The sequence below is a fragment of the Stegodyphus dumicola genome, chromosome 3 (genome assembly GCF_044657685.1).
Source record: "Stegodyphus dumicola isolate Sdum_Otavi_A_Nest chromosome 3, ASM4465768v1".
Classification (NCBI taxonomy): Eukaryota; Metazoa; Arthropoda; class Arachnida; order Araneae; family Eresidae; genus Stegodyphus; species Stegodyphus dumicola.
The window spans coordinates 121,918,704-121,943,190 of NC_140770.1; the positions used below are offsets into that span (position 1 = coordinate 121,918,704).

Sequence of the window (24,487 nt, forward strand, 5' to 3'; positions counted from 1 at the left end):
TATAATCAAAAGATTCGTTGAAGCCATCTTTTATTGTCTCAACATTTGATACATTGAATGTTTATGTATATAAGTTTACGTTTAATGTAATGTAATAGAATTTTTGTAAACTAAGAAAAATACAAATAAATTTTTTAAAATTTCTTTTTCTTTATCTTACAGCAGATGGGCGATTTGCCAGCACCTAGTACAAAAGAGACTCCGCTGTCAAATCCTAGAACAGGAAGATCATAATTCTCAAATACATCACTTAAAGAGGCTAAGATTTTATTGAGAGTACTATTGACTGAGTTAGTAGCCTGCGCTATGACGGATCTTCACCGTTCAGCGTGTAATTTACAAAGAAGATGAAAAAAGTTGCGAGTGCTAATATTTTGGTATTTGAACCGAATAATGCACACTTTTTCAATGAATTTTGACCACCTCACTTTAAACTTGGAAGAAAAAGATTTCTTTTAACACGTTGAGTTTGCAGCCCTCTAAAATATTAGAGTAATAAGCTGCATATATTGATCATCTTCCTATGCAGTGTTTCTGTTTATATTTCGCTGAAACCGTTTGAGCACATGTTAAATATCATGTTGTTAAGTTTGTATAAAATAATCCATATGTAAATATAACATGCATTCAAAAGTTTATTTTCATTGTTCTTGCTTGTGATCTAGAGGTTCAATTTAAAAGTGGATAGTACATTTAAAGGTGTATAAGGTTGTGACTATTTCGATTGTAGTGGTTCTCCGACCCTCACATTTTTGAATTATGTATAAGAGGTTGTAAAATTAATATGGTGGGAGAAGCATGCATTTTTTGGAAGCAGAAAGGGAATCTGATAAGTCTTTTGTGGCCAGCAGATGTTGGACATTTTGATGTTATGCGCCATATTCTTGACTGTAGGTTTGTAAGAACTTTTTTCATTGCAACCTTTTTCATTTTAGATCAAATGTTATTCACAAATAAGACATGGTCTCATCGAAGAGGATTTGCTTATGGCCACAATTGCCGAACATAATGCTCAGTTAGTAAAATTATTGTCTAACGTGGATAATTCAAAGCAATGAATTATCAGGTTCCTTTCATTGAAGACCTATGAACACCGAGAATTTCCAAGATAGTACCCACCACTTCATTGCTTTGTTTCAAAAGAACGGACATCCCACTGGATATTACAAAATGGTGCGAATTGCCATATTGCTATGATGGTACTGGAGGAATGAGTTAATAACAAAACTTTTATTTAAAGATGATAACCACCGAGATATTCAGTTCTTCCAACCTGGACTACATATGAGGATGTTTTACGAAAATCTATAAACGGTGCCACACATCTTGGAAGAACTGAAAAGGAACATCACTGATCATTTTCAAATCCAGTGCCCAGACATTTTTAGAAAACTCCCTTCCATTACTATCCAGAACACATACACACACACACACACACACACACACACACAAAAAAAAAAAAAAAATTAAGTTTTCAGGAACAAAGCAAAAATATGTAGACAAATACTTTGAGCTAGAAGGGTATTATTTTCAACACATGCGTAGATAAAGTATGTTTCATAAATATCTGAGCTTACTGTTTGTACAAGCGTTTATAAATATGTACGCTTACTGTTTGTACGAAGCATCCGCTTTTTAATTGATAGCACTGAATTATTTGACGTTACCTTTCCAAATCTTTCACGTTTATGAATAAGTTTTATTAACCTTTGAAATTCCTATGAAGACGAAAAAGTAGTAGTCAAATACTAATAGATCGCAACTGCACCAATGTAACAGAAGAAGCTTGAAATGTAACAGAAGGAGAATTAGGTTTAGTAGGCTAACCTTTTAAATTAGAACATGATTTTATGGAAAGAACTTAAAATTAACCATCTGTTCACCATATGTTTATAATAAGAAATAAAATTTAAGATAAAAGAGCGTAAGAAAATTTTTGGAAACTTTCACGCATTGAAATTTAAAATCTGTTGAAGAATCTAACTAAGTTTGACCATAAAGATATCTGTTAAGTCTATAACTTTATTAAGAATTCTAGGCAGAGAAAAAGTTTTCATTGATTATAAGAAACTTGAAAGAAATTCTTGCTGGGAAAATTTAAAGAATGAAAAGATATTTTAAAATCATTTGATACGCTGACACGAATCTAATATACTGACACATCTAATATGCTGTTACGATGCAAATTCATCGCATCAAAAACATCGAACATTAATAATACGAGATATCAATTCTCATCAATCGTTCATCATGATTACGATATTTAATTTCGCATAACTTAATTATTCCCATGTCAAAAGATTGTAGTTCCAATGTACATTTAGGGAAGAGCTAATTTCAGATTTAATAAATCATGTGTACTTTAATAAAAGAGGAAACTGATGAATAATTAAAAAAAACTTTTCATCGTTGAATATTCAATTGAGATTTCGGACATTTATTATTTCATAAGTTTAATCCATCAACTCAAGATTTCAAAATGTGGAAGAAGATGAAATTGTTTATGATGCTAATAATCTTGAAATTAGAAATTCAGAGAATCTGTTATGAAACGGAACATTCTACTGCCAATAAAAGATATCATAGCTTCGCAATGATATGAAATAACGACATTAATGAAATAGCGACAGCGCTTAAAATTAATATATTCAGATATATTATATATATCAAAACATGTCTGAAATGTATTTAGTTTACAAATAGTAACTGACGTTTGATATAACAAAAATTTATGGTTTCTTAAACCTTGATAATAACATTCAAAACTGAGTTTAGATTTTGATAAAAAAAAATTGACATATTTCTTTGTTTTTAAACTACAGTCAATACTTTGAGGTTGTAATTTTTACATCATTCCATAGTTAAACAAACTTAACTTTCTTAACTTACAGTCAATACTCGATTAACAGGATCCCGTTAACAGGAGTATTGACTAACAGGAGTATTGACTGTAAGTTAAACAAACTTAACTTTCTTAACTTACAGTCAGTACTCGATTAACGGGATTCTGTTGAAGTAGCGCACCTGGCAAGTTTTGTGATTCCAGCGCGATATAGTATCAGCCCCTTTTCGAAGCGAAAGAAAGAAATGTTTGGATGACAATGTTCTGAACCTTTCAAGATTTGTCGCGAGATGATTATACACATGGGGCCCTAAAATCGCCCTATTTGTTGCGTTTCTTTTTCTTGCTTTCTTTCTGTAGAGATATCTCAAAAGTTTACTTTTACATCTGATAAGAAATCGTCGCCAGTACTTCGATCGTTGCCCGGATATGCCTGTATTAATCCAGCAAGTCTGCCGATCATTTCACGCCGTTATAAAGCAGCCATCATTATTTCGCCGCTATGAAGTGGCCGTCATTATTTCGCGAAATTATTGCAATTTACTTGTAGTAAAAGTTTTATTTGTTTTATGTATTTATTTTTTTATTTATTGTTATTTTCAAAGTCTTCTATGACATCCCCCCCTTTTTTTTTTGCACGCGTCAACTTTTTATTTCACCATCAGACGCCTATTAGTGTCTTTATGCTTCATTTTCGACCGTGCATTTTAGTGATGAGAAAAAAACTTATTTTGGTGTATTCTCCCGCCATTCAAATTTTATCGTCTTTGTTTTGTTTTCTTTTTCTTAAAATACCCTAACAATCTCTTACGAGCCTTTTGAAGAGAGTACTAAAAATATAAAGGTATAAAGATATTGCTGTGATTTAGTTCTAATTTAAATGACAGATTATGTAAAGTAAGGGATACGAAAGACACATTTTCAAATATTCCATCGCCATTTTAGTTAAGCACATTATCTTCATCAGCAACAATAAAATTATATAAATAAATTTTCAGTATAATCAGATGGTATAAGGATAGGTATCAAGTATTTTATCTTTTGAATTACAATTATGAACTATTTTCAGCTTCTTTAGGCGTCGGAAAACCCGTCAGTACAAGAAAAATGCCCATGAGCCAGTCAACAACGCTTCTTGGGAGGCTTTCCAAAATGTAACGCCCGGTATGTATTGCAAAATTCCGGCATGGTTTGTATACTGCATCTGGGTATTCCAGAGCTATCGCAGATTCCAGAGCATCGGTAACAACATTTGCTTTATTGGAAGATCTGTTAACAAAAAACTCAACAAATACTTTGAAACTTTTCAAGAATTTCTCGCCATAATCAGCTCTTATATCTTTCTCCAATGAGGCGAATGTCTCATCGACGCGCTTCACAACATAGCTAGTCATGGGAGTCCTGAAACAAAGGAAGTAATCAATAATGAATGTGCAATATTATAATGTTTTGCAAGAGCAGTGAGACTGCAGCTGTTCTAAAAACTCTCCATGGAGAGCTAAATTCTCTATTTCTGTGCGCAGAAATAGCGCTTGCAGTCGTTTAATAGCATTAGACATGCATTGCGCAAACAAAGCAAGATTTTTACAACGAATACGTTAGGGAAAAACTTAATTCTATTAGCATATAGCCTAGCAATAGAAAATCATTGCGTTTGTGCCTTAACGTCACCTAGGCTAAAAATGCGTACTTGAAATTCAAAAGGCCAAAATCGATAACACTTTTAAAAGCTCTGCTTTCAATTGTTTTTTAATTGCCTCAGTTGTTCCCAAACATTTGTCTAAAATATATTTAATCTCCTGCAATTTCAAAAAGATATCCGGAAGCTGCGAATATGCATTACGAAGAAAAATATATGATATTTTGACTAATAGTTTAATTCTCAAAGTGCAATATTAGATAGATTTATCAGTTCCACTACTTGAAAATAATTAATTGCAGAAAATATAATGCAAGCTACATATGAGCCGTTCATTGCATAACTCAATTAACTCCTCTTTTTGAAATACTTTAAACTTAAGTGACAAAGCACTTGGCTTAGTTATAGCTTTTATAATATATTTTTCTAATAATTAAAATTAACACCTTTAAACAATAAAAGTTTTTGGCTGTCGAATAATAAATAATTTAATTTAAACGCCATTTTGATTAAATTTATACTTTAATACAAATGCAACAATTCAACTAAAATTCAGTAGCACATGCTGAATGATAATTATAAGTTTTTAGTGCTGTTTTATCAGAATTAATGTAAAATAAAAGATTCTGATAACAGACAATAACGGTAGGTAATAATAGTAAATAAATAAGCAGTTTAGTTGCCACGGAATCAAGTATTGTGTTTGACTTATTATAAAGAATTATTTCATTGGATAGTTATTTGTAAAAAAATAGATATTGTATCGCTATAATCAAGGTGGATGATACTAGTAACTATTTGGATGTAGAAAATGGCGAATTATCTGATTGTTCTTTAGTATGATTTATTAACAGGAAGCCTGGCTCAAGAAAACACTTATGTTTTACACTTATGTTTTTCTTCGGATTCTTCTAGTTGCAACAAACACATTAACTGGGTGGAAAAGAAGTTGTAATCCTGATAAGAGGTCTCTAAATTTACAAAAGCATAAGAGAACAAAAGGTTTGGCATACAGGGGGGAATAGAAGAGGAAATTTAATACCTGTGAGTACGTGTATTGCAGAGTACAGTATGAAGTAGGCCTAGAATTACAAAATGTTACACACGTGTTTTAAAACATGTGAAAGCACGTATGCGCATTGAAACGACTGATTCAGGATTCAAATTAGATACATTTTTTACTTAATGCTGAATTAATATTTGTACTTTGTAGGGATTTATATTTATTTTAACCCTTTGTTGCATACAAATAATCTAGAGAAAATAGACGAAAATGTTTATATCTTTTCTTACTTAACTTTAGTAATAAAAAAAATTATTCAAATTTCATTTTAAATAATTGCTACAGTAACACTACAGTGGACAGCATGCATATACGTACATGCATACAAATCTCTTCCCAACGATTTACCGTCATGGCATTTGAAATCATTTCCTGCCTTGTTTGCAGTGATCATTACCATCTTCTAAATGGTAAATCTACAACTGACATGTACATACAGATCCCCCAAAATACCTTCCTTTCGTCGATTGTGAATGAATTCATTTTTGCTACGATTTTGTAACCTGTACCTATTGGATTCAAATGTCAAATGTTCTAGAAATTCCTTGCCAAACATAAACATTTCCAGTGGTATTTTGACTTGATAAGCAGTACATTTGGGTTTCAATTCACTCTTTTCAGTAGATCTTTATCTACTCACTCCACAACTTTCTCAAACTGACATTTAAAATAAAATGTCTAAAATTACTAATTATGAATAAAAAATGACAGTATAAGAAAGTGTAAGCAATATTATATAATGTTAACTATGAGAAACTGTACTAACTTAGAAACAGAAGCAGCAGGCATTTTCCAAATAGCAATGCTTTACTTAGTGATGTTATACAGCCTTCTATGATCGACAGTTGAAAGTTCTAATGATATAGAATGAATAAACACAGGAATGGAATCTGTCAAGGCATTTACAGAAGAATAAACAAATTTAAACTTTTGTCTACTAGAGTGGAAATGATGCAACAAAGGGTTAACTAACAAATTAAAGTTTAAGTTCAAATTTTCCTATAAGCCTTCATTCCCTTAATTGTCAGTGGCAGAATAGTTAAATGTTGTAGCGTGCGTGAAGGAAGGCAACTTTGTTTTTCTACTTTGTAGAAAGTATTGAAGAGTCAAGTTTCGGTAGGAGAAAGGGAGATTTAGGATCTAGGCGCAGCCTCTGCCGTAGGTGGTTCAAGTGACTTAATTGCATTTATTTGCTACCGCTAATTGCGAAGGGGGGTTTAAGTTACGAGATCTCTCGGAGTCCTGTAGTCTAGTTTTATCGTTTGTTAATATCTTCAAATTTTTAGTTTCGTTAACTGATCTTCAGTTACCGCCCAAACAGAGGCGAAGTTTGTTAGCGTCGAGTTGACGCATTGTACATTTTCGAAGATTTAATAAAGAGTACTTTAACCCTTCTCTTGTGTAGTTTCCTGCTACTCCAGTTTCAGACAGAAGTTCATCTATTGGGCTTCACAACTTTTATTCCCCTTCTTTCTTCGCTTAACGATCAAACTAAAAATCTCAGAATTTCACTGGTTGTGACATCCGATAGAGTGAGAAAAAGTCTTTGAACTGAAGTTTATACTGAGGTTTTTAACTTCATGATTTCTGGCGAATTTTCGGGTATCGTTCGACTTTATTCGATGTTTTATCGATTTTTTAAAAATGTAGCCCGTTGCGCTGCTAGTCTTTGGTCTGGTTTTCATATTTTGTCAGGCAGAATGTAGTACCAAACCGAATGATTGCTGCTCAGCGGCTAGTGATTAATAAAATAAGACCATTAAATAAGAGTTCGAATAATAAAATAAGAGTTCGAATTTTCATGAACCACTTACTAACAGGAAAACCGCCATTTACTTAACTCATTTTTGTTTCTTATAAAACTCAGACTAAAAGATGATTTACAACAGTTTCTGCTACATTTAGAGCTTTCTTTGTGCTAAAATTTCCATAACTTCAAATTTATTAGTCGTTTTCTTATTCCATTTTAAAGGCAATGGACCTTTTCTTGAAACTTTCGCATGATAATAATCTCGAATAGAAGCTGAGGCATTATTGCAATTCTGGCAAAAAACATCTTCGCGGAATTCGCGTATTCTTTATCTAAATGAATAATGATGAAGGTAGAATCATTTTGCTAAACTATTTCTTCACTTTTTTTTAAAGAAAAATTATGTTGTTGCTTAATGCGCAAAAGATGCTTACAAGCAAAACCATGCAATGGGGAACTATGTATTCCTAATCACTTTTCCATAGTCTGAGAAGCACGTATACCAAATCTCATTAAGATCATCATATTGGAAAACACTCCAGATGGTTTCAGATCGATTTCGTTCAATCACATCTATTCTGTAGTTAAAAGACAGAAGCAGAAAGTTGGGATAAACTCTTTAAAACCGAAGAAATGACATAAAGAGGAATGAAATACCTGTAATTAAAACATAACTGTTCAAACACAGTATATGTCGGCTCAAACTATCAGTGTGAAAAGGAGGCAAATAGGCGCAAGGAAGAAGTTACCCGCACTTCCTTCTCATTTCGTAGTGGGAAAATCACAGAGAACAATTGAAAACTGCATGCAGCTGAAGCTGTTGATAATAGCTTATTATCCTTAATGTTGAATTCTTTGCGATAGCTTCAAACATTTGTAGATTACACTCTTTGGTGCTCATTAAACGTTTAATATATATCTTACATACTTCCTTAGGTAGATCTTAAAAGCAGTTTTTAATTACCGAGTAACATTCTGAGACAGCTTTAAATGTATCATAAATATTTCAAAGATGTTTAATAATCCTATTTTTATTGTTATCACGTTGTCTTATATCACGGATCTTTATGAGCAATATTTTTTCAATAATTAAAATGCAGGGTTATTATAATGTAAGTGCTATTACTCAGACTTATATATGGACCTTTATGGCTGACGTATTTCAATAAACTTGCTATACATGTTATATAGACCATAGCGAAAATAAAACTGTAATAAATGGTAGTTCAAGTTTCAACCACCAAGTGGAAAGGGCGAGTATGATGAAGAACAAAAAGAAATTGTAAATATAATATTTTAGTTAATCACAGAATTTGCTCAATATGCATTCCACTTGCGTCGATCAGAAATTTAAAGCGCGGTGATCATGCTCAAGAGTAGTGAGAAGGATTTTTGAGAAATTGCATGAATATGATAGGTTATGTTTATGTCTGCTTTCAATGCAGGCAGAGGTTGTACGCTTCTTTCAAAGGCACGATCTTTAGGGACCATAATAGGTCAAGAAGATTCAAGTCCGCAAAACAAAGAGGAACTTCTCGAAATTTCCCGATCATCTCCAAAGTGAACAGTTGCTTTACTTGCCAGCCAGTATAGGATGCTGAACTAACTTGCATGAAGACAATAGTCTCTAAACATTCTCACTCTTGCAAAGTGGGAACGATTTACTGCTGCAGAAGTTCACAATAACGGGCACTTGTGCACTTTGGGCTTCGTAGCCCAAAAAGGAGCAATGCTTAGCATCGCCATAACTAGCTTCTTTGCTCTCAATGTCCAGAAAATAAAGTTCCCTATGCCGTTATGACCTTGGAATATTGAACACCACTGTGTGCCCCAATGAGCTCTTCAGTTAGGCCTAATATCCAAACATTATTCCTATAAAACCTGCTTTCTATCAAAATCGTTGGGTTCTTGCATATGTTATTTAAACATAATTTCTTATATATCTTGCATCTGTTATTTTTTAATAATATCTAAAAAATTCCTATTGATCTAATCCTATAATGAATTAAATAAAAATTCAAATTGAGATAATTATTAATATTAGTAATAATGATTACATTTACATATTTAAATTATTTCCTTACCTAATGAATTACAAATATGAAGTACGAAACTTAAAAATTTAAATATCAGTGTCTAACATATCTTATGGCCATATTTAAGTACAACTTTAAATCGCTTCCACTGCGTGAAACGTTTCTAAACTCTGAATTCGCGTTGAAGGCATCGTACTTTTTATATTTGGAGAATAAAATAATAAATAATAATTTTAACAACAATGCTAACACTCAGCATATTCTAATCAATAAGGTTTAACAGCATTCTAATATAATTTATGCGCGTTTTAAATTTTAAATAAAACTTTCTTTTTCAGTGTATGAGATGTGATACGGTGGACCACCAATGACTATTTATCTGTATCACATTGTTACAGTGGGTCCACAGAACGAAACTAAAGTATATGATACGCTGGAAACATGGAAGTTAAATAATTCAATATAACTAGGACACTGGTTAATCTATCTGGGGCACCGAAGGAATACTACATGACCCACACGAACCCAGAACTAAGAATATTTGAATTTTTAACAAGAAATTTTGTTTATACAGAAAAGATTGCTAGTCTACAGCTTTTAGTAAAAACGATCTGCTACGTTTATTTTTAAATTAATCTTGTTATCATCAATGTTTACAGAAAGGGCAGCATCTTTTGGGTCTGTGTGTTGTAACTCAAGTATGTGCTTTGTAAAGTACAAAACTGTCTTTGATGCTGCGATTACAATACACTGTTTTTATGCCATTAATAAAACGGCTATCATAAGAAGGCTATTTCATTCATAAGAAAGAGAATATAGAAATAAGTAGTGTGTTTTTCTAAAAAAAGATGGAATATGTTTTAAGGGAAGTTAGAGAACTCTAAAACGATCATCTTCTATCAGCGTTCTCGGAACTAGAACGCTGATAATTGCCCACCAGCAAACAGGAGTTCCGCGAGCTTGAATTGTGTGCGAAAAATGGCAAAAAATAAAGACAACAGAGCGCAAATGGCGATAAAGTCAGTATGCCCTTCAACGAGAGTGACACACTTCAACAGTTGTACTGGAAGCACTATAGACGGTTGCCAAATCCTAAATCATTTCAGTACTAGCATCACCAGCTATAAGATTCGGGATCTTTTCTTCGTTACCAACTCTAATGCTGATCTTTCAAGAAGTATCAGAACACCATGTATTGTAAGAACATCTCAGTTGCAGTGTAAGGTTGACCAGAGACAAAGACGAAAGCCATGAGGTGTAGCACTGGTATGACCCGCTCTAACTTATAGAACGTTTTACGTAATAAACTTACCCATACTATTTTAATGAGTGTAAGCATTGACTGTTGGAGATTATTCCCTAATACAGTGGTTGGCAAAGTGCGGCTCCAGAGCCACATGTGGCTCTTTGGCTCCTTAAGTGCGGCTCTGGTACAAAGTCGAAATAATATTTTCATTAAAAAAACTTGGTAAGAAAAAAATTACATCTTATTTTGATAAATTAAAATTCTTCTATAAATCGAGAACATGTATAATTTTTTGTTTGAGTAAAAAGATAGATAAGTAATTAAAATTTTATATTGTTGTAAAAATACGTAACGAACATCGAGTTTAACCACTTGCGCTACGACTAAACTTCACGGTTGCGGTGCCATGCGCTACAAACAAGCGGTAAAGTGTCTCATTTACGCCGCTCCGCGTCTGCAAGTGCAATCCGGAGCTGTAACTCGAGAAATAAACAATCTCGTTGTTAGGCGACGTGTGCACCACGTTATTTTCATTTTTGCGATAAATGCCTATCGACGTGGTGTTCACGTCGCTCGCGGTTTGAGACAAAAGCATCTCGACGTAGCACGTCTTTTTAGCGCAAGTGGTTAATTTTATTAGTTTTCGTAAACGTAAACATAAACCATGTACAAGCTACCGGCATGCGCGTGCATGCTTTTTATAAAGTAGTGAAGGTGCAAATTGGCATCACAGAGCAGCAGTTGCAGTGTGAACAGTTTTGTCTTATCTGCCGTTGTTTTTTAATCTAGCTGCACATCTTACAAGTATTTTTATACGATTTTATTACACCTGCTGTGTATGTTTGTGGTTCCGGTACAAAATTTGTAATCAATTTTTCGATAACTTCTATTTGTCCAAATGTTGGAAGTTTTCTTCCATTTTTGGTCATATTAAAAGTTTTGTTATTCTGATGATGGAAAATTTTTTTTTTCTTTTTAGTGCAGTTACACATATTAATAAAATTGTATTTTTTAAAAAGATTTTTTAAAATTTTTATTTTCATCAATTTAATAATGATAATAATTTTGTACTTGTGGCTTTAGAAAAAAATAAAAAATATATATTTGGAATATTTTTATAAGCACTCTTATTAACACGGCTACCAAAAAAAAAAAAAAAAAAAAAAAAAAAAAAAACGGAAGATGAAAACCGCGAATTTAAAGTTGAGTGCACCGAGAATTTTGCGTTTCTTCAAAACTTGAATGGACTTCCGATATGTGTTATTTGTAAGGAGAAATTCGCGCATAACAGGAAGTCAAATTTAGAGAGACACTTTATAGGAAAGCACGCGTCATTTAGCACTAAGTATCCTACCGGTGATGCTAGGAAGAAAGCAGTTGAGGAACTTCAGAAGAGTCAAGAGTCGTCAACTTCTGTGTTTAATAACTGGATGTAATCTTCCAGTAATATTAACATGGCAAGTTTTGTTTGTAGCCAAGAGATTGCTAAGAGAGGAAAACCGTACACAGACGACGAATACATAAAAAATTGTTTTATAAATGCATCCGAAGAGCTATTTCGGGATATTCTGAAAAGAATTAAAGAGTTACCATTGTCTGCCAAAACCATTAAAGATAGAACAATTAAAATGTTTTCGAATATAACCACCCAGCATATTGAAGATCTGAAATTAGTTTCGGCTTTATTAATAGCAGTTGACGAGTCTTGTAACATATTAAATGATACAGCGCAAGTTTCACTTTTTGTAAGATTTATGTCTCATTCAGGTCCTAAAGAAGCATTTTTAGGATTATTGCCACTCAAAGGTCAGACGCGTGGAGAAGATATCGCCAATGATGTAATTGAGTGTATGGATAAACATCATATTCCCCTCGATAAAATTGTGTCGATTTCAACAGATGGGGCCAAAAGTATGACCGGCGTAAGAAAAGGGTTTGTTGCTATTTTGAAAGAAAAATTAATCACGAGATACTTGTTTACTATTGTATCATTCACCTAGAAGCGCTTTGTGCGCAAACATTTCCGGAAGAAATTTGTAAAGTTATGGAATTAGCGATTACCATTATCAACTCCATTTTAGCTAAAGCTCTTAATCATCGCCAATTCAAAGAATTTTTATTTGAAATGGAGAGTGAGTACGCTGATCTTCTGCTTCATAACAAGGTACGTTGGTTATCAAGAGGGAATGTTTTAAAACGTTTCGCGTCCCTTTTCCCGGAAATTAAAGCATTTCTCCTTGAGAAGGGAGTTCACTATCTAGAACTAACAGACGATCAGTGGATCCAAAACTTTTATTTCATGGTAGACGTTACGTCTCATCTAAATCAGCTTAATCGTAAACTACAAGGGAAAGGAAACTTAATTTTTTTATGTTAGAAGAAGTAATAACATTCGAAAACAAATTATCCATTTTTGCATAGAATTTTGAAAGGGAAACATTGTTTCACTTTCCGAGCCTGCTGAAGCATCGCCAAGAAAATAATTCTTCTATTGATAAACACTATTTTAGAACAATAATTTTAAATATGAGGGAAGCATTTTTCAGCAGGTTTCAGGAATTTAAAAACAGCAGAGCAACTTTAGCATTTATCAAAAATCCTTTTAATGCGACGATAACCGAGTTGAAATTTTATTCTTTTGAAATTGACATTGGTAGCTTTGAAATACAATTGCTGGATTTAAAAAACGAGGAGATACGGCGCTCTAAATTCGAACGTCTTTGTGTTGAATTGGAAATATTAGAGAAGAAAAAATGTTATCTTAGTTCACAACACAAGTGGTCTGCTTTGAATGACCTGGAGAAGGAAGACATGATCATTTTCAACGCTTGGAATAGTATTCCTGACTCTTACGATCAGCTGGAAAAGCTCGCGTTTGCTGTTCTTTCCCTTTTCGATTCTACATTTATATGCGAACAATCTTTTTAAAGCATGAACATTATCAAGAGTAAACTGAGAAGTCGTCTTATTAATGAGAACTTGGAATCATGCCTAAAATTAAAAACAACAAAATACAAACCTGACTTACTCAAACTTTCCAAGGAGATGCAAGCACATTGTTCACATTAATAAATATTTATTAAGTATTAAATTTAGTTTTATTTAGTGTAATAAAAGTTTACTAAACAAGGAGATTTGGCTCCCAATTTTTTTTAAATTGTTGTAATGTTCATATTTGGTTCTTTGGCTAATAAGTTTGCCGACCACTGCCCTAATACATATTTTACTCGTTTCTAGAGCAGAATGTAGCACACAAAAAAATTTCTGTAAGTATTTTTTTCTTGAATCAAATCCCCTTCAGCCTGATAGTGTCTTGCAATCCGTAATGTACATGTTTGTTGTGGGTACTTGTTTGCCATTCCCTTAATAACAATCTGCTTTCTTCTTGTTTGATATAGGTTTCTAAGACGTAGCACCAAGGGAAAAGCGGATTCTGATTGTTTAAAGAAAGAACTAGCATTTGTGTCAGTTCCAATGTTTGAAAACAAATGTAACATCAAAATCAAATGTAAATGATAAGTAAATAGTAGAAATTGTGTTTACAGCTTAAATATTTCAAATATATTAATCTCCAAATATTTGCGACCACGGATTTCATACCCTCCCAATAGATTTATTACATGAAGCCTTCGACATATTTGAAAAAGTGGACAATCGTGAACAATATAACCAGATATGCAGCAGCAATTCTCTATAAACGTATGGGAAAGAATCATTCATGAATGTCTAAATGGGTCATATAGTATGAGAGACCGATCTGGCGGTATAAAGTACCATACTTTCCAGGAGGAAATTTTACCAAATTTACGGGAAGATATGGAAGCAAGCATCCGGCTGGATATGTGATTTGTGCACGTTAACAGCACCAGTTCATTTTTGACAAGAAGCAGGGAACTATCTGAATGCGAACGTTTCAAATCTTTCAGGATTTTCGGCGAGGTGATTATAGCTTGGGCCCTACAGTCGCTCTGTCTATTGTGTTTCGATTTCTTTTATATGGATATCTCAAAAGTTTGCGCTTATATCTGATGAGGAGATCGTTGCCAGCATTTCGATCGCTAGTGCGATACGCTTTCTGTATTCCAGGAGCTTTGCGTAGTTGCTTCATCGCCGTTTTAAGGCATGTGGTTTGCGGTTGTCCTTTGAGAGTACAATTAGTACAATGGATCTGTAATAAATGCTTTTATTTTATTTATTTATCATTTTTTAATAATCTTTTGTGTCACACTTATGTTTGCATCTAACCTCTTCGATTTCACTACTAAAAGAATTCTAGCACCTTGATGTTACGTTTGAGATCAAGTATTCTATGGCCAAAATAGTTTGTTTCGATATGTTATCATCTTTTTCAAAGTACTCTTCATATGTGGTTTGCAGTTTATCAACAGAGTTATAATTCTAAGGATTTTGCTATGATTTAATTCTAATTTATGTACGATATAAGATATATGTAAAGATATATGTAAAAGATATATGTAATAAGATATATGTAAAACTATATGTAATAAGATATATGTAAAACTCGTATAAGATATATGTAAAACTAGCAAATAAGCGTTTTCAAACTTTCTTTTTCCATTTTGGTTGAAAATATTTTATACACCAGCAGCAACAATTTATAACTAAGTTTCAGCAAATCAGATGTAATTCATTATTTTTATCTTTTTTTGAATCCATATTATGTAGTATTTTCAGCTTCTTTTGGTGTCGGCAGCCCCATCAGCGCAAAAATGATGCGCGTGAACCAGTCAACAACACTTCTTGGAAAATGTTCTAGAATATAACATGAAATTCGTGCTGGAAAATTCCGACGTGGTTTATATACCGCATCCGGATATTCAAGAGCTATTGCAGATTCTAGATCGTCGATGACGACATTTATTTTATTCGAAGACATACTCGTCAAGCACTCAAAAAATTCTTTAAAGCCTTTCAAGAATTTCTCGCCATAATCATCTCTTACATCTTTCTCCAGTGAGTCGCATGTGTCATCTATGTGCTTTACAGTATGGAGGACAATGGGAGTCCTGAAAGAAATGAAGTTTATAATAACGAAAGTGTATTGCCTTTCGCGAAAATGTAATATGTGATGCTTCGCAGAGCAAGAGACTGGGGTTGTTTTAAAAATAATAAAAAACGTTTTTTTTATAAAATCACCATTTATTCAAAACTCATAAAATAATTAATAAACTAAAAGGAAAAAAGTACAATGGTACTTCATCATACGAGTTTTATTCGTTCAGCGATGAAGCTCGTAAGCCGATTCCCTAGTATTCTAAAGCAATGCTTTACACTGAAATACATTTAAATACCATTATAATGCGCTCCAGCCCTTAATTTGTTTGTTATCTGTTTTTGAATAAGAAAAAATGCAGAGAATTTAATAGAATATAAAGATAAACTTTGTAAAACATAATAAAACATATAAAGGAGACTGTAAAGAAATAACTCGTTTTATAAAGTTTAATTACTGTATTCCATTTACCTACATCGTATCTTTATTATTCTTCACTGATTTATGTTACCTTTCAATACACTATTTCATTTCAGCGGGAAGTGATCTTCATTTAGTTTGGAAAATATTCTTTATTTACACTTCCCAAAAGTGAAATTGCAACACCAAGAAAGAATGCGCGTAGATTCATGCAAATTGCAGGAGCGAGAGTTGTGAGGTGAATATGCAAATGATAAAAGTTGTGCACGCATTGGATCACTTGGTACGATATGCGAGCTATAAAGGTCAGCAACTTTCTCTTCTCATAAACAGCATATGAGAATTTACTGAGTATTGGAGACTTTAGAAGAAGCATAGAAAATGCCTCTGAGACATCGGCGAGCTCAATACCATCAGTTAACGACCGGGGAACGTGACCGTATTATCGAACTCCATTAGCTTGGTTTGTCGCTGCGCACAATAGCCAGCCGTGTTGGGCACAATGTGAATACCATCCAACGTTATGTCACACGATGGATTCAGGAAAATGGTACGCGCACGTCGAAGAGTAAGTGGTGCGCACAGGTGCACGTCAGAGCGCACAGACCGGCGTATTTGGAGAAGGTGGATCTGTGTCCACCCAAACTATACATAACAAATTGCAGAAAGTACACTTAGGTTCACGGGTACCAGCCACAGGGGTGCCATTGACAGCTGAACACAAGACTAGACACCCGATGTGGTGTCAGCGTCATAGTGCGTGGACCATCGAATGACATCGCGTTTTGTTCATGGATGAATCTCGTTTCTGTCTGTAGAGGAATAACGGCCGTCGACCGGGCGACCCGGTTAAGGCGGCGACCCGAAAAACATTACGAAATAGCCCATTTCGCCGAGCGTCACACTGGTCCTCCACCGGGCATTATGGTTTGGGGTGGCATAATGTTTGATCACAAGACGGCCCTGGTTCACACGGCAGTTTGACAGCGGACCGCTGCCAGCAAGGCAGTGCCACCAAGACATTCCAGCAAGACAATGCCAAGCCGCATGTCGCACGGCGTACTCCTAACAGCCTGACCGGATATGACACCCTACCCTGGCCGGCAGTCTCCAAATCTGAATCCCATCGGACACCTATGAGATGTCACTGGACGTGACATTAAACCGAGTACCACGGCAGCAAACCCTGGATGATCTGCGTACAGCAGTGGATGTGGCTTGGCAAAGGCTGCCCCAGGCAGCCATCAAAACTCATTGATAGCATGCATCGCAGGAATGCGGCCTTTATCGCTGCTTGAGATGGACGCATTAGATACTGAATAAATTGGTTTATAATTTGAAGCTTTTATATGTCTGTTTTTTTAATCATTTACATATCGATCTCGCAACTCTTAATTCTGCAATCTGCATGACGCTACGAGCATTCTTTCTTGATTTTACAATTTCACTTTTAAGGATTGTAGATTCTTTATTAGATTTCAGTTAGATAATTACAGATACGAGCTTTGGATATACAAATACTCTCCCCAATGCACTACATGTTAATTAATAGGCAAGGTTAAGAAATTAAAGTAGGTGTAGCTAGAATTTTATGTCTCTGTGAGAATGCATAATACAGTTTTACAAAAATTCGAAGTGCTAAAAAATAAAACATCGTTTTTATTCTACGTTAACATTACATAATTGTTCAATTCGCTCACTATCAAATTTATACGTGTTATGTTAGCGGCGAAAAGTAGTGCTGAAGAAAATGATTGAGTCTTCCCAACTATAGTCCTGGAAATTTAGGCATGCTTCGCGGATTCTTTTTGTTAAAAGGCTGAGAACTGCTGCTTTAATGGATTACCGAAAATTAATTTACATGCCTTGGAGCCTTGGTGATAGTACTCAAGGCTTATCGTGATATGTTTGTAGAGTGAAGCAATAAATAATGGCGAAAGTGTTCCTTTCTCTGTTAAAAGGAGGTGTTAGCAGCGGGAAGCATATTTTAAATAACTGCTGAAGTTAGAGATTTTAGTGTTCTATCGAATTCACGTAAATCACTTTGTCATAAGTAAACATGGATGGCATTTCTTTTTATACTCGAGTATTGTCTTATCAAAAAAAGGTAAGAGAAGAAAAGCTATTGTTTTATTAAATGCTTCAGTCACATCAATTAATTTAATAGATTTTATTAATTTTAAACGAATTAGGAATTCGATTGATTCAGCCATTCAATGCACTATAGAAACTGACTCCCTTCCTTCCCTGGATGTAGAATACACCTTTTTCTAAAGTTTTCTAAAGTTTGGTTTCCTCCTTTTGCAAAATTATGTCACTTTTCTGAAAGCTGAAAAAAATTGGGCGCGCTTTTTTAATTTGACTTTTACATATATCGTGTTCTCAAATTTCGTTCTTCAGAGATTTTCTTTATCAGGGATTTAATTATTATCAGGGTTATCATGGACGAAGGGTTATCTCATGCTTATAGACATTTAAAATTCATGTCATTTAAAATGTTTTCTTTTGCCACTTTTTTCTGAAGTGTGTAGAAATAATTCTCAAAAGAGTTTTCGAGAAAATTGTTGCAAATTTAGTTTTAAATAAATTTATATTTAAAGTATGGATCACCACTTAAAATAATTTAAAACAATGGAAAGCGATTCGTAAACGAAATTTTTGAAGAAATGTGTATGGGTTTTGGTATAAAACACTTTAAAATGGTTGCTTATCGAAATAATCGAATATCCCACAATCGAATATTGCAGACGTTGTAAATAGAAAAATATTTAAAATTATTCGCAGCTATGTAAGAAATTATCACCGATGCTGGGATAGCTGTGTCATGAGCTGGAATTTGCATTAAGAACGTTAAGCCCGATACAACTGGAAAGACACCCACTAAATAATTTTTTGGCAGAAGGTTGATTACTTAACATCTTTTTTTTCGGGGGGGGAGGGGGTCCGTAGAATTCAAGTTAGAAGACTTTCAGAAGCTAGTGGATGAGACAAATACGAATTCGGATACGGGCGGAGTGAAACAAAAATTTTATCATTGAAAGAAAAAGCGGGAGTTTTATTTTAAGGTGGGAGATAAAGTTTCAAAAATTAAGTATTCTGTCTTTCGTGTGCACAAGAAGCAAAGTTGGGAACATTTTGTAACAAATTCGAAGAACCCTTTGTATTTGAGAGTATCAGAGTAACAATGTGGCTTATAAAGGATAAAATGGTGAATATCTAAAAGAAATTCTGAATCAGATAATGCCTTATTATAAACTAGATAATATTCCATTGATCAGAGATATATTGCAGGAATCAAGTGGTTCGAGCAACGAATAGTCATGAAGGAATGCAGTGGATTCAACGCTGAAGTGCATGATACAAGATCCGAAAGAGGGGGAAAAAACATTTTCGGAAGTATGAAAAGAAATAAAAATACCAAGGTTTGAGAAAGCGTTAGATAGAAAAACTGCAGAAAGAGAAGACAAAAGAAGAGATCAAGAATTTTATCCAAGCGTCAAAAAGAAAACTTCAGAGATCTTTGAAGTGTTTCGACCACTCTAGTGCCAAATAACGACAGTGTGAAGGTAAAGTGGTAAAGAAAACCAGAACATCTGAGAAATGACAGATCAGCTATGCCGAAATCTGCGCTTCAAGAGGGTCCCGGAAGAAGAATCAATGCAACGATCTAAATTCAAGAAGACAGACCAGGAAAAATCATCATCGGCAACGAAAAGGAAACCAGAGAAACTTCCAGTTCCTACTGAATTTCCGCAAGGCTAGAAAAAAAACCTGTAAGAATAAAGGATCATGTTTGGAGAAATGCAGTCGGCCACCACAAGACGAAAGAAGTCATCAGCCACACAGTAGGATTCGAATCCATTAAGTAACCACATTATCGGGGGGGGGGAGGAATGTTTAGAAAAATGAATGGGAGAATTATGATCGATGTCTTAAAAGTAACAAATAATTTTCTTTAAAATATAGTAATGAAAAGTAACGCATAAATAGTGTTTTTGTGATGTACCAATCGCTACATTAATTGGTGACGCGGGTGTGTCTGTACATATCGATATAATTGGACTCTACCCTCCACCAAATGGGAATAAGTATTGCTTAATATGCATCAACCGTTTTACTTGCTGGATGGAAGGAAGTTATACTGATAGAAAATATTACCACAAAAACAATCCCAAAAGCATTTAATGCAAATTGGATTTGTCGCTTTGGTGTTCCATATAGCGTGATCACAGACAAAGAAAATAAGATCAGAGCTTTACCGAAGTTTAGACATTATTTGTGGAATTAAAATGCAGAAAACAACCTCATACCATCCACAATGCAATGAAAAAATTGAAAGACGACACAGAGCATTAAAAGCAGCCATTAGAGCTCACAATTCAGTCAGATGGAATGAATCTTTACCAGCTATACTCCTTGGTATACGTGCATCTCTACGTGATGATACCAACTGCTCCATTGCAGAAATGGTTTATGGTAAGTCACTGAAGCTACCAGGAAGAATTCTTTCAAGAATTAAAAACCAAATTAGAACCCGATATCTTCACTAGCGAACTGCAGAAACAACATGAAAAATTAAAACCAAGTAAAAACCAATGTAAAAGAAAGTAGAAATTATTTTTACATAAGGATTTAGATTCATGCTCACATGCATTTGTGGAGTTGACCGTGTTAAGAAAACGGACCTTTTCTTGTGATTGGCAGAAATGACAAGTGTTACAGAATGAATTTAAGGGAAAGGACATCAGTGTTTCTCTCGATCGATTAAAACAAGGTTATTTTGCAGCTTCAGATAAAGATGATTCTCAAAACCTACCAATTAAAGAAAAAAAAAAAAAAAACTCTATTAAACGGACACGAAAACGGAAAGACGGAGGAATCAAAATTTAAAACAACATGTAATGGGAGAAGAATTACTTTGCTAGCACATTATCAAGATTTCGTCAACATTTAATGTTGTATATTAATTTTTGATTTAATGATTGTAAATATTTTGTAAAAAATTTTTGTAAATATTTTGTAACCTTTACAAAAGATATGTAATCTTTTTGTTTCTCCAACTTTGTATAGAGTGGAATGACAATGGTAAAAGTAATAATAATATGTTTTAGAATAATAACATTGCTTTAGAAGATCAATGTCTTAATAGTAATAAATAAGTTTCATTAAAACATAGTAGTGAACAGTTATTCTTAAACACATAAATAAGTTTTTGTGATAAAGCTGTAAGGATCTTAAGTTTTACTAACGTTTATTTTATTTTAAATCTTTACTATCACTTCTTATTTTCTACTTCCGGCCAGAATTATAAGCGTTAAAGTATTTATGCAAAGTTTGTCTGGCGAAAGCCAAGTATTTAAGTTGTGGCTTTTTGCCAAGCGAGAGAGAGGAAGCAGTTTGTCGAAGCAGGCCGCTTACCTTAGAAGTTTACTCAGTTGCTGGTTGCCTTTCAGGCCAGAGGTTTAATCCTCTTGATAACTTTAAACGTATTGTAGTGTTTCAGTTATCTGTACTACATACGGCTTCCTGTTAATATAAGGCCAATCTTCCATGTTTATTACTTCAAAGTTAAATTAGAGTTTAGTTTTATTTTTTATATTTTTACGTTTAGACCCCAAGTAGTGGGTCTGTGTATTCCGAAGTACGGAAGTTATTGTAAATAGAGAAAAATAAAGGGTTTTGTATACCCTTCTTGTGTATCCTGTCTACTTCCCACAGTTTTGAACATAGCTTTAGTAAGCTCTCTGTTCCGAGTCAGGTCCTTGCATGTTCCCGAAGAAGGTAAGGTGGAACATTGAACCTGATAGTGGCGCCCAACGAAGAATAATAACCATGGCCGAGTTTCAAGAAGAACCTGTGCTGCCTGCAGAAGCGGCTCAGAATCCAGAAATGCCAGCTGCCGCCCTGGAAGGATTTGGTCACATCGTCCAGACCATGCGCGCTTCGATGAAACCAGAAGCAACATTTAATGGAAACTCACCGGTAACCAGTTTTTTGGAAAAATTGGATGACCACTTCATGCTCTACCCCGTGCACGAATTTCAAAAAGTTACCTTAGCTACCAGCGCTTTGAGGGGCCAAGCGCTTAACTGGTTCAAATGTATAGGCAGAAGTCTCTTGGGTCAAGCAGGAAGTACCACCTATACTTACGAGAATTTCAAGACTGCCCTACTAAAAGCCTTTCCTGTTGTAAGGGATCGTGCGAAATTAGAAACGGAACTTTTCAGCATATATCAACAAAGAATCGAAAACCTCTCAAGCTTTATTTTAAGAAAAATTCACGTCTTCAAACTCTTGTATGGAAACCGTCCGGATCCTGAGATAATTCAAGTGATTTTGCCGAGGTTACTGCCCCAAGTGCAAGACTTTATTGAATTAAGAAATCCGACTACACTGGAAAAGTTATTTGAGCTAGCAATCCAGTTTGAAAGTAGAAGAACGGCGGACGTTGAAAGAAGACGCCAATATCAACAGCGGAACCAATTTGGTGCGCCAAGACTACAGCAAACTCAAGCACACGGCTACGGAAGCAAAACGAATCAGTGGGCAAGGAAACCCGAGCATTCAAAAACAGCCGGCGAACGTCGACAGTTCAATAGCAATCCAGAAAAAAAGTCTTAAGGCCAGGGGAAAAAGAAGGAAAGCACGGAAATGAAAAATAAGTTAAACTAAAACGGATTTCTGCTGACGAGAGGGTGCGGAAATCCGAAGGTCACGAAAACCCCTCTTCCTTCAAGTTAACCAGTTCGCCGTTAGGAAAATCGTAAACATTTCGTGCCATTTTTCGCATCCAAAGGTAAACTTTTTGTGTCTAAAACTGGGTTCAGAATATTTCTTTCCCCCTTTCACCACTTGTGAAAGCCTATTTAGAAGTTCTGTGCAAATCAGATTGAACAGCGTACCTGTCACACTGAAGGATCGTTAATAACGACCCCCTAAGAAGCAACATAAAACACAAAGAATGGTGTAATCCTTAGAGCAGATATTTTTCCCTTTGCACCCACCCCACTTCCATTTCCTGCACCTAACCCCAAATCTATTGCAATGTAAATGTAATTTTTAATTGTCAAGAAAAAGCTTAATATAACGTAAAAATAAGGGCATTAGCTATTATTTGAAATATCCTTGAATTTTGTTTTATTGTTTTCTTGATGGCCTGTAACAAAAGAGAAGAATTGAATCGTTAAGAATTGAAAGGACAGCATTCAAATCCCTTTGTCCGTTAATAGAAAAGGAGAAAGCCGTTGTGAATCCCATAAGATATGTTGAGGGGGTAGCTTGTCGAAGAAAGTGTCCCCATCCTTTACTTTCCTGAAACAGCCCCGCTGTGATCCTAATGCAACACCGCTGAGAAGATAAGTAACCCATCAATCACCCCTTTTGATTTTCGACTCATTCTGTGGGGGTTGGAAAAACGTCGCTGCGTCGTATGTGTCTCGGGGGTTACGGTTCAGACCAAATTTCACCCCGACGAGAGTCTGCCGACGCTAACGGATGACGATGCCTTTTCTGTGAACGTATTTCTCTCGGGGCAAACGGTGAACTGGTTAAATACAGTAATGGTGAAAAATTTGACTCTTCCGAAGATTGAAGTGTTGGTGAATAATATCCCAGCCACCGCACTCCTGGATACAGGCGCGCAGTGTTCCTGTGTGGCAGAAGATTTTTTTAGGAAGTATTTTCGGAAATACCGCATATATAATTCGGATAATACGACAGTGTTAGCGGCGCAAGGAGAACTATGTAAGTGTATAGGTAAAGTACCGCTGTACGTCCGTATCAAGGACGAACAAGTAAAGGTGATGTTTTTTATAGTAAAGAATCTGCAAGCACATATAATTTTAGGAATAGATTTTCTTTCAGAGGCACAAGCAACGCTGGATTTTAATGAAGCGTCCCTTAAGCTGACAATGAAACCAGTTCGTGCAGAAAAGGCTGAACCGCCGATGTTAAATCTTGACCACCTGCCTAATGACGAGCAAGGAAGAATCCGACAAGTGGTTTACTCAGGTTACTAACCATAGTATTGACACCGGAGATTCAATGCCAGTTCGCCACAAAGCATACCAGTATGATAAGAATAAGGAAAAAATTATAGAATGGCATATCACCGATATGCTACGTAAAAAGATCATAACGCCCATCTCAAGTAGTTATGCTAGCCCGGTGGTTTTATGTAAGAAAAATAATGACTATCCTTTGACACATCCAAAAAGGTGAAGATTCGCAATTGATTACCGTAAATTAAACTCCATAACTAAATATCCGGTATATCCGTTACCTATTATTGAGGAGATTCTAGAGAACATAACATCCACCAAATATATGACGACTTTAGACTTGACGACTGGTTATTTTCAAATAGGGGTTAGGCCTGAGGACGTGCCTAAGACTGCTTTTATAACCAAGTCTGGCACTTATGCATTTTTGCGTATGCCGTTTGGCCTTTCAGGGGCGCCGGCAACATTTCAGCGATG

General features: G+C 34.8%; 2 protein-coding genes across 5 annotated transcripts in view; one reads left to right on the plus strand and one right to left on the minus strand.

The window, feature by feature from the left end:
• Window positions 1-636, plus strand: part of LOC118203752 (substance-K receptor-like) — a 40,213-nt gene extending 39,577 nt beyond the window's left edge. Inside the window, exon 7 of one of the 2 annotated variants that reach the window (XM_035376039.2) lies at window positions 163-636. In XM_035376039.2, coding sequence (XP_035231930.1) covers window positions 163-234 — 72 coding nt within the window. In that variant the 3' untranslated portion in view covers window positions 235-636. The remainder of the gene's footprint in view (window positions 1-162) is intronic. The other variant, XM_035376040.2, reaches the window with a different exon arrangement.
• LOC118205829 (estradiol 17-beta-dehydrogenase 2-like) overlaps window positions 1-24,487 on the minus strand; it is a 128,731-nt gene that overhangs the window by 74,715 nt on the left and 29,529 nt on the right. Inside the window, exon 5 of one of the 3 annotated variants that reach the window (XM_085813254.1) lies at window positions 3,761-4,243. The exons of 1 other annotated variant lie outside the window; for it this stretch is intronic. In XM_085813254.1, coding sequence (XP_085669380.1) covers window positions 3,895-4,243 — 349 coding nt within the window. In that variant the 3' untranslated portion in view covers window positions 3,761-3,894. Of the gene's footprint in view, window positions 1-3,760; window positions 4,244-14,743; window positions 15,604-24,487 lie in introns of those variants that run through there. One more of the 3 variants, XM_085813255.1, reaches the window with a different exon arrangement.